This window comes from Nerophis lumbriciformis, linkage group LG14 (assembly GCF_033978685.3).
Source record: "Nerophis lumbriciformis linkage group LG14, RoL_Nlum_v2.1, whole genome shotgun sequence".
NCBI classification, from domain to species: Eukaryota; Metazoa; Chordata; class Actinopteri; order Syngnathiformes; family Syngnathidae; genus Nerophis; species Nerophis lumbriciformis.
The window spans coordinates 384263-395829 of record NC_084561.2 but is presented as its reverse complement, the minus strand read 5'-3'; the positions used below and the strand labels follow the sequence as shown (position 1 = coordinate 395829).

General features: G+C 39.4%; 1 protein-coding gene across 4 annotated transcripts in view; it reads right to left on the bottom strand.

The window, feature by feature from the left end:
- Window positions 1-8142: 8142 nt before the first annotated feature.
- Window positions 8143-11567, bottom strand: part of matk (megakaryocyte-associated tyrosine kinase) — a 39397-nt gene continuing 35972 nt past the window's right edge. For all 4 annotated transcript variants that reach the window (XM_072914584.1, XM_072914586.1, XM_061976277.2 and 1 more), the window contains one exon: window positions 8143-8526. In XM_072914584.1, the coding sequence (XP_072770685.1) occupies window positions 8359-8526 (168 nt within the window). In that variant the 3' untranslated portion in view covers window positions 8143-8358. The remainder of the gene's footprint in view (window positions 8527-11567) is intronic.

Here is an 11567-nt window from a genome sequence, read left to right as displayed (position 1 = left end):
ATTAAATAGGCTTTACTTTGCATTTTAATTAACGTGGGATTATTTTTTGTATTTAGAAATAATAGTACCAACTTTCTTTTTCTTTTTTTTTTTTCTCCAACATTTGTGGCACTGGCGTGGCGCCCCCTGATGGACGGCGCCCTTAGCATTTGCCTATACGGCCTATGCCACGGGCCGGCCCTGCATTAACCCTTTGAGGACTTTCCAGTTTGATTATCTTCAAAGCCAAACAGGACATAAAAGCATTTGGGGTTCATATGTTTGTTTACTTTTTTTCCTTACATTTTTTTTAATAAACTTCAGTCCTAAAAAATATCTAACATGTCATTGAAAACTTTTCTTTTTATCTTTTTGAAGGCCTTTTGATCAGGTCTTATTTCAAGCATGAAATAAAAATTCCTGACTTTGACACAATTGTGTCTCATTATTAAACTGACAGTTAATATTTGAACATTTAACATGTGACATTTCAAAACAATTTTGAACAGAAATAGTTCATGCACATTCAGATAAATTCTTCAAAATTACAATAAAAAAAAAATTGGCCGGGGGCCGGGCTGTAAATAAATAAAATATATATATATATATATATATATACACAGGTAAAAGCCAGTAAATTAGAATATTTTGAAAAACTTGATTTATTTCAGTAATTGCATTCAAAAGGTGTAACTTGTACATTATATTTATTCATTGCACACAGACTGATGCATTCAAATGTTTATTTCATTTAATTTTGATGACTTGAAGTGGCAACAAATGAAAATCCAAAATTCCGTGTGTCACAAAATTAGAATATTACTTAAGGCTAATACAAAAAAGGGATTTTTAGAAATGTTGGCCAACTGAAAAGTATGAAAATGAAAAATATGAGCATGTACAATACTCAATACTTGGTTGGAGCTCCTTTTGCCTCAATTACTGCGTTAATGCGGCGTGGCATGGAGTCGATGAGTTTCTGGCACTGCTCAGGTGTTATGAGAGCCCAGGTTGCTCTGATAGTGGCCTTCAACTCTTCCGCGTTTTTGGGTCTGGCATTCTGCATCTTCCTTTTCACAATACCCCACAGATTTTCTATGGGGCTAAGGTCAGGGGAGTTGGCGGGCCAATTTAGAACAGAAATACCATGGTCCGTAAACCAGGCACTGGTAGATTTTGCGCTGTGTGCAGGCGCCAAGTCCTGTTGGAACTTGAAATCTCCATCTCCATAGAGCAGGTCAGCAGCAGGAAGCATGAAGTGCTCTAAAACTTGCTGGTAGACGGCTGCGTTGACCCTGGATCTCAGGAAACAGAGTGGACCGACACCAGCAGATGACATGGCACCCCAAACCATCACCCAGCCATGCACATTTTGCATTTCCTTTGGAAATCGAGGTCCCAGAGTCTGGGGGAAGACAGGAGAGGCACAGGATCCACGTTGCCTGAAGTCTAGTGTAAAGTTTCCACCATCAGTGATGGTTTGGGGTGCCATGTCATCTGCTGGTGTCGGTCCACTCTGTTTCCTGAGATCCAGGGTCAACGCAGCTGTCTACCAGCAAGTTTTAGAGCACTTCATGCTTCCTGCTGCTGACCTGCTCTATGGAGATGGAGATTTCAAGTTCCAACAGGACTTGGCGCCTGCACACAGCGCAAAATCTACCCGTGCCTGGTTTACGGACCATGGTATTTCTGTTCTAAATTGGCCCGCCAACTCCCCTGACCTTAGCCCCATAGAAAATCTGTGGGGTATTGTGAAAAGGAAGATGCAGAATGCCAGACCCAAAAACGCAGAAGAGTTGAAGGCCACTATCAGAGCAACCTGGGCTCTCATAACACCTGAGCAGTGCCAGAAACTCATCGACTCCATGCCACGCCGCATTAACGCAGTAATTGAGGCAAAAGGAGCTCCAACCAAGTATTGAGTATTGTACATGCTCATATTTTTCATTTTCATACTTTTCAGTTGGCCAACATTTCTAAAAATCCCTTTTTTGTATTAGCCTTAAGTAATATTCTAATTTTGTGACACACGGAATTTTGGATTTTCATTTGTTGCCACTTCAAATCATCAAAATTAAATGAAATAAACATTTGAATGCATCAGTCTGTGTGCAATGAATAAATATAATGTACAAGTTACACCTTTTGAATGCAATTACTGAAATAAATCAAGTTTTTCAAAATATTCTAATTTACTGGCTTTTACCTGTATAACACGGAGATAACTTTTTTATGATTAGGGCTCAAAGATAACAATGTATCTATAAGAGTTTCCGGAGGACGATTTGGAAAGTGTGGGAACTGCTTCTTTACGAAGTCCCTCGCTCATATTTGTTTTTTCTACCAAGAAAAGCGCACTTGTTATGAGTGAGAATATACTTATTTTAAGCTATGTTGGGATTAGCTAATTTGACTTGTTTTGTAAAGTCTTGACAAGCCAAATGTTCTTGTTCTATTGGCATATAATTTTGCTTAGTTCAAGTAAAATACCTCTCATTTTTTTCCCTTGTTTTTGAACACTGACCTTTTGCAGTGTAAATAAAAGTTCTTCTATGTATCAACTACCTCATTTCAACTATCAACTATTTGCTTGCCTAACAGAATTACTATTGCTACATCTAGTGGACACAATCAGAACATTTTAAAATGCAGTTCAATTAAACCGTGGACATTAATCCTGACTTCCTCATTTTGATACTTACCTTCCCTCCTGGCTGGCTGGAAGAAATCACACCATTCCAGTGCTTGATTTCGGTTCCTCGTCCTCCATCCATCCATCTTCTTCCGCTTATCCGAGGTCGGGTCGCGGGGGCAGCAGCTTAAGCAGGGAAGCCCAGACTTCCCTCTCCCCAGCCACTTCGTCCAGCTCCTCCCGGGGGATCCCGAGGCGTTCCCAGGCCAGCCGGGAGAGATAGTCTTCCCAGCGTGTCCTGGGTCTTCCCCGTGGCCTCCTACCGGTCGGACGTGCCCGAAACACCTTCCTAGGGAGGCGTTCGGGTGGCATCCTGACCAGATGCCCGAACCACCTCATCTGGCTCCTCTCCATGTGGAGGAGCAGCGGCTTTACTTTGAGCTCCCCCCGAATGACAGAGCTTCTCACCCTATCTCTAAGGGAGAGCCCCGCCACTCGGTGGAGGAAACTCATTTCGGCCGCTTGTACCCGTGATCTTGTCCTTTCGGTCATGACCCAAAGCTCATGACCATAGGTGAGGATGGGAACGTAGATCGACCGGTAAATTGAGAGCTTTGCCTTCCGGCTCAGCTCCTTCTTCACCACAACGGATCGATACAGCGTCCGCATTACTGAAGATGCCGCACCGATCCGCCTGTCGATCTCACCATCCACTCTTCCCTCATTCGTGGACAAGACTCCCAGGTACTTGAACTCCTCCACTTGGGGCAGGGTCTCCTCCCCAACCCGGAGATGGCACTCCACCCTTTTCCGGGAGAGAACCATGGACTCGGACTTGGAAGTGCTGATTCTCATCCCAGTCGCTTCACACTCGGCTGCGAACCGATCCAGCGAGAGCTGAAGATCTTGGCCGGAGGAAGCCATTAGGACCACATCATCTGCAAATAGCAGAGACCTAATCCTGCAGCCACCAAACCAGATCCCCTCAACGCCTTGACTGCGCCTAGAAATTCTGTCCATAAAAGTTATGAACAGAATGGGTGACAAAGGGCAGCCTTGGCGGAGTCCAACCCTCACTGGAAACGTGTCCGACTTACTGCCGGCAATGCGGACCAAGCTCTGACACTGATCATACAGGGAGCGGACTGCCACAATAAGACAGTCCGTTACCCCATACTCTCTGAGCACTCCCCACAGGACTTCCCGGGGTACACGGTCCAATGCCTTCTCCAAGTCCACAAAGCACATGTAGACTGGTTGGGCAAACTCCCATGCACCCTCAAGGACCCTGCCGAGAGTATAGAGCTGGTCCACAGTTCCACGACCAGGACGAAAACCACACTGTTCCTCCTGAATCCGAGGTTCGACTATCCGGCGTAGCCTCCTCTCCAGTACACCTGAATAGACCTTACCGGGAAGGCTGAGGAGTGTGATCCCACGATAGTTGGAACACATCCTCCGGTTCCCCTTCTTAAAGAGAGGAACCACCACCCCGGTCTGCCAATCCAGAGGTACCGCCCCCGATGTCCACGCGATGTTGCAGAGTCTTGTAAACCAAGACAGCCCCACAACATCCAGAGCCTTAAGGAACTCCGGGCGGGTCTCATCCACCCCCGGGGCCTTGCCACCGAGGAGCTTTTTAACAACTTCGGCAACCTCAGCCCCAGGTTTCAAGTCGGTTTACAAGAGCAATAATAATCAGCGGAAATATGTAATATGTATTTTGACCTTTCATCTTTGGGCCTTCCTGAACATCCTCTTTAGTGTGAAGGCGCCTGCAGGGACAGTCCCGTGGTTCCTGTGTAAGAATGGAAGACTCCAGCCATCAGTTCAGTTTAGGACGCCACAAAAGCCAAATGGTGCCGGTGAAAAGGTTTTATTGGCATGCTTGACTTAGCGCTCATTAGGCAGCTTGTTGTCCCGTCCAAGTGAAGCAGAAAGCCCACCTTAGGAGGCATTAGATCCACGCTAACATATGGCCAGTGGGATCATGGCTGTGGACACCAAGACCACAGTCAGCAATCCTTCACGCAAAATCGTTTATCATTTTTTTACATGTGCTGTAAATCCTTGCTGGGGAAATTGCTGCTCATCCTATTACGGACGTGGAGGGGGGAAAAAAACAGATTGAACAAATGCTAAAGTGGGAAGGAAGCACGAGGGATCAAGCCTCAATTTGGGTTTGTGTCTCGCGGGACAGAGACAAACATCGAGCTTACGCAGATTTAAAGCTCTTCCATGTGCTCATCCTGTGTGACAACAATCCTGGAAACCATTCTCAAGCTTTCATTACACACAACACGTCCGATTATTGACATGTTCATTCACATTTGTACCTTTGAACCTCTGGATCACACCATTTCAATGTCTAAAGTAGGATTCAGGTTAGATTAAAATCCTATAATCGATGGACTGCCCTGACCAAAGAAAGCTACAATGTCATACGATCAGAGGTGGGTAGAGTAGCCAGACATTGTACTCAAGAGTACTGTTACTTTAGAGATTTATTACTCAAGTAAAAGTAAGGAGTAGTCACCCAAATATTTACTTGAGTAAAAGTAAAAAGTATGTTGTGAAAAAACTACTCAAGTACTGAGTAACTGATGAGTAACATACACACTCATATTATATATATATACACATATATATATACATATACAGGTAAAAGCCAGTAAATTAGAATATTTTGAAAAACTTGATTTATTTCAGTAATTGCATTCAAAAGGTGTAACTTGTACATTATATTTATTCATTGCACACAGACTGATGCATTCAAATGTTTATTTCATTTAATTTTGATGATTTGAAGTGGCAACAAATGAAAATCCAAAATTCCGTGTGTCACAAAATTAGAATATTACTTAAGGCTAATACAAAAAAGGGATTTTTAGAAATGTTGGCCAACTGAAAAGTATGAAAATGAAAAATATGAGCATGTACAATACTCAATACTTGGTTGGAGCTCCTTTTGCCTCAATTACTGCGTTAATGCGGCGTGGCATGGAGTCGATGAGTTTCTGGCACTGCTCAGGTGTTATGAGAGCCCAGGTTGCTCTGATAGTGGCCTTCAACTCTTCTGCGTTTTTGGGTCTGGCATTCTGCATCTTCCTTTTCACAATACCCCACAGATTTTCTATGGGGCTAAGGTCAGGGGAGTTGGCGGGCCAATTTAGAACAGAAATACCATGGTCCGTAAACCAGGCACGGGTAGATTTTGCGCTGTGTGCAGGCGCCAAGTCCTGTTGGAACTTGAAATCTCCGTCTCCATAGAGCAGGTCAGCAGCAGGAAGCATGAAGTGCTCTAAAACTTGCTGGTAGACGGCTGCGTTGACCCTGGATCTCAGGAAACAGAGTGGACCGACACCAGCAGATGACATGGCACCCCAAACCATCACTGATGGTGGAAACTTTACACTAGACTTCAGGCAACGTGGAGCCTGTGCCTCTCCTGTCTTCCTCCAGACTCTGGGACCTCGATTTCCAAAGGAAATGCAAAATTTGCTTTCGTCAGAAAACATGACTTTGGACCACTCAGCAGCAGTCCAGCTCTTTTTTTCCTTAGCCCAGGTGAGACGCTTTTCGCGCTGTTTCTTGGTCAACAGTGGCTTGACACGAGGTATGTGGCAGTTGAAACCCATGTCTTTCAAGCGTCTCTTGGTGGTGGATCTTGAAGCACTGACTCCAGCAGCTGTCCACTCCTTCTGAATCTCCCCCACATTTTTGAATGGTTTTTTTTTCACAATCTTGACCAGGGCGCGGTGATCCCTATCGCTTGTACACTTTTTCCGACCATAGTTTTTCCTTCCCTTTGCCTCTCCATTAATGTGTTTGGACACAGAGCTCTGAGAACAGCCAGCCTCTTCAGCAATAACCTTTTGTGTCTTTCCCTCCTTGTGCAATGTGTCGATGGTTGCCTTTTGGACAGCTGTCAAATCTGAAGTCTTCCCCATGTTTGTGTAGGCTTCAGAACTGGACTGAGAGACCATTTAAAGCCCTTTGCAGGTGTTTTGAGTTAATCAGCTGATTAGTTTGTGGCACCAGGTGTCTTCAAAATTTAACCCTTACACAATATTCTAATTTTGTGACACACGGAATTTTGGATTTTCATTTGTTGCCACTTCAAATCATCAAAATTAAATGAAATAAACATTTGAATGCTGCACACAGCGCAAAATCTACCCGTGCCTGGTTTACGGACCATGGTATTTCTGTTCTAAATTGGCCCGCCAACTCCCCTGACCTTAGCCCCATAGAAAATCTGTGGGGTATTGTGAAAAGGAAGATGCAGAATGCCAGACCCAAAAACGCAGAAGAGTTGAAGGCCACTATCAGAGCAACCTGGGCTCTCATAACACCTGAGCAGTGCCAGAAACTCATCGACTCCATGCCACGCCGCATTAACGCAGTAATTCAGGCAAAAGGAGCTCCAACCAAGTATTGAGTATTGTACATGCTCATATTTTTCATTTTCATACTTTTCAGTTGGCCAACATTTCTAAAAATCCCTTTTTTGTATTAGCCTTAAGTAATATTCTAATTTTGTGACACACGGAATTTTGGATTTTCATTTGTTGCCACTTCAAATCATCAAAATTAAATGAAATAAACATTTGAATGCATCAGTCTGTGTGCAATGAATAAATATAATGTACAAGTTACACCTTTGAATGCAATTACTGAAATGAATCAAGTTTTTCAAAATATTCTAATTTACTGGCTTTTACCTGTATATATATATATATATATATATATCTACATCCTGAAAATATGCAAACAAAACTGTGTTTAGATCATTGATACTTCAAACTTGCATAAATAAATCTTAAGGAATATAACATAACTTGGCTTCTGAGAGCTTCAAAATGTAATGAATAAAATGCTAAAATTGTTGATAAACAAGCAATTATTTTAATAATTAAACATGGTCATTTTAAATGAATTATGATCATTTAAAATTATTTCAAATATGTTTATTTTAATGTATAATTCTATGGCTGGATGTAATAAGGAGTCAGAAAAAATACAAATAAAAATACAATTAATTTTGATGTTTTTAGCAAAATATAGTAAAAATGTATTTCTTTTTTGTTTTTTTTAATTAGTAAATATATTTATTTTTAGGTAAGATAAACATAATAATACAATTTATCTCTAGTCTGGATGATTTAGTTCTTGTCACCCTGTTGTCCTCCCGTCATAAAAAAAAGGCTGTCCTCACTCAGGTCCGCATGGAGCTGGAGGGGGCGTGGCCTCCAGCTCCCGCTGAAAATCGGGAGATTTTCGGGAGAATATTTGTCCCGGGAGGTTTTCGGGAGAGGCGCTGCATTTCGGGAGTCTCCCGGAAAATTCGGGAGGGTTGGCAAGTATGCTTTTAAGAAAAAGACGACCGAATGCTAAAGCGATACAACAATGGCTAAAAGGCAAGGCATATAAAAACAATACAATAATAAATACAGTGGAAAAAAACTATTCATAACCAGGAACATAAATATTTATTACTACAGTCAATGAAGAGGATATTTACTGAATGGTTGGTGGTATCCAGTTCTTCAAGACAAGAACTATGAAGAAGAAACGCTCCAATGGGTCAACTGTACTGGCGAGTGTGTGTGTGCATTATTACAGGACCGTATTCCACCCGGAATGTTTTATATTCCACAAATGTTCATCAGAAAATATCTTATCAACATGTCGTGTGGGATATCCACCTCCGTGTCCGGATCCAAACCTGACGCTGTCAGAACTCTTCAAGGCGTCTGTTGCTCCAGTTTCTCCCTCACTTTGTGGAAGGCGGGTCTCCTGCGAGGCTCCTTGTCCCAGCAAACGGTCATGAGGGCGTACACAGCGGGGGGGCAGTCGCCCGGAGCCTCCATGCGGTGGCCGCCCTCCACTCGCTCTTTCACCTCCTGCAGAGACTGGGCCACAGGAAGGGAAGAAGAAACTTGGCTATCAAATCATTTCTCTTCCGGATTAAAGTGCTCCTCCTCGTCTTGGAGAATTGAAGTATGTTTTATTCATATCAATAATATCACTATTAGCCCAACATTAGCAATAAACCCAAATATGCTTATTTTTGATACCATTAACCCCATAACAATACTCAATACTAATAAATACTAAATTATTAAACACAATTAAGATTTTGTTTTGCACGTTAAGAAACAATTAGTTACTCCCCAAGAACCCCTGCGTATGGTGAAAAATGGACGCAAGGTCAAATAAAGTAGGCCTATATAAAAAGGTAAAAAAAAAAAGGTAAATAAAAGTTAAAAGAAGTAAATAAAAGATAAAACAAGGTAAATAATAGGTAAACAAAGCCAAATAAAAGGTAAAAGAAGGCGTATTAAAGGTAAACAATAAATAAAAGACAAAAGAAGATAAATAAAACGTAAAAGAAGGTAAATAGTAGTGATGGGTCCGGCAACACCGATGCATCGGCGCATGCGTCGAGCTCATAGAGCAAAACCCTGTGTCGGTGCGCGTACCGCTTTTAGAAAGTCACGTGACCGATCATGAGCTGTTTTGGTCACGTGACCGATACGCCAACTGTGTCGCCTCCTCTGTGCCCTGTGAGCGGCTCTTTTCTACAGCCCGAGAAATAATAACTAAGAAGAGAAATCGTCTAAAATGTAATACGTCGGAAAAACTTTTTTTTTTTTTTTTTTAATAAAAATGTGTAAAAAAATTAAATTAAAAAAAATTCCCAGTCCACAATCATCCACAACACGTTCTCTTAGATTTCCATGTTATGATACATGTTCACATTATTTATTGACTGTATCTAAAAAAGATAAAATATATTTTTATTTAAATGAAGATATGAAATAATCCTAAATGAAATACAATGACTTGGTTTATATTATTGTATATACTAGGGCAGGGGTCACCAACGCGGTGCCCGCGGTCACCAGGTAGCCCGTAAGGACCAGATCAGCCTTTTCTAAAAATAGCTCAAAGAGCAGCACTTACCAGTGAGCTGCCTCTAATTTTTTAAATTGTATTTATTTACTAGCAAGCTGGTCTCGCTTTGCTCCACATTTTTAATTCTAAAAGAGACAAAACTCAAATAGAATTTGAAAATCCAAGAAAATATTTGAAAGACTTGGTCTTCACTTGGAATAAGCGGTAGAAAAATGGATGGATGGATGGGTCTTCACTTGTTTAAATAAATTCATTTATTTTTTTACTTTGCTTCTTATTACTTTTAGAAATACAATTTTAGAGAAAAAATACAACCTTAAAAATGATTTTAGGATTTTTAAACAAATATACCTTTTTACCTTTTAAATTTCTTCCTCTTCTTTCCTGACAATTTAAGTCAATGTTCAAGTACATTTTTTTTTTTTTAATTGTAAAGAATAATAAATATTTTAGCTTCTGTTTTTTCGACGAAGAATATTTGTGAAATATTTCTTCAAACTTACTATGATTAAAATTCAAAAAAATTATTCTGGCAAATCTAGAAAATCTGTAGAATCAAATTTAAATCTTATTTCAAAGAATTTTGAATTTCTTTTAAAATTGTTGTTCTGGAAAATCTAGAAGAAATACTGATTTGTCTTTGTTAGAAATATAGCTTGGTCCAATTTGTTAAATATTCTAACAAAGTGCAGATTGGATTTTAACCAATTTAAAACATGTCATCAAAATTCTAAAATGTATCTTAATCAGGAAAAATTACTAATGATGTTCCATAAATTCTTTTTTTAATTTTTTCAAAAAGATTCAAATTAGCTAGTTTTTCTCCTTTTTGTCGGTTGAATTTTGAATTTTAAAGAGTCGAAATTGCAGATAAACTATGTTTCAAAATTTTATTTTAATTTTTTTCGTGTTTTCTCCTCTTTTAAACCGTTCAATTAAGTGTTTTTTTCATCATTTATTTTCTACAAAAAACCTTCCGTAAAAGGAAAAAAAAATGTACGACGGAATGACAGACAGAAATACCCATTTTTTATATATATAAATGTATTTATTTAGCTATTCTTGTTCAAATCACACTTACGTGTAACTTACAAATGACAATATATTTATTTATTTAAGTGTGTATCAAACTGGTAGCCCTTCGCATTAATCAGTACCCAAGAAGTAGTTTTTGGTTTCAAAAAGGTTGGTGACCCCTGTACTAGGGCATCAAATCAGTGTCAGTTGAGTCGGTCCATAGGTTGCCTGTAGGGATTTTAAATGTCCAGCAGATGTCAGTATTTAGTGACACAGTATCGACACAGTATCAATACAGTTTTGCAATGTGTCGAAACACTTCATGACGCCTCATCAACCCATCACTAGTAAATAGAAAGTAAAAGCTAAATAGAAGGTAAAAGGTAAAAGTTAAATAGAGGGTAAAAAAAGGTTAACAAAAGGTAAAAGAAGGAATTTAGAAAGTAAAATTAATTAATTAGAGGGTAAAAAAAAAGGTTAACAAAAGGTGAGGGACGGTAAAATAAAATGTAAAATTATAAAAAAGCTAAAAGATAAATAAAAGGTAAAATAAGATAAATAGAAGGTACAAAATGGCAAACAGAAGGTAAATATAAGGTAAGAGAAGTTATATAGAAGGTGAAAGAATATAAATGAAAGGTAAATGAAGCTAAATAGAAGGCATAATAAGGAATATGGAAGGGAAAATAAGTCAAGTAGAAGGTACAAAAAAAGACTATAGAAGGTAAAAAAAAAAAAAAAACATAAATAGAAGGTAAAAGAAGGTCAATATAAGGTAAAATAAGGTAAATAAAAGGTAAAATAAGGTAAATGAAGGTAAATAGAAGGTAAAAGACTTTAAAATAAAATGTACAATTAGATAAAAGCTAAAATATGAATAAAATGTAAAATAAGATAAATAGAAGGTAGAAAAAGGCAAACAGAAGGTAAATAAAAGGTAAAAGAAATTATATAGAAGGTAAAAGGATATAAATGAAAGGTAAATGAAGGTAAATAGAAGTTATATAGAAGGTAAAAG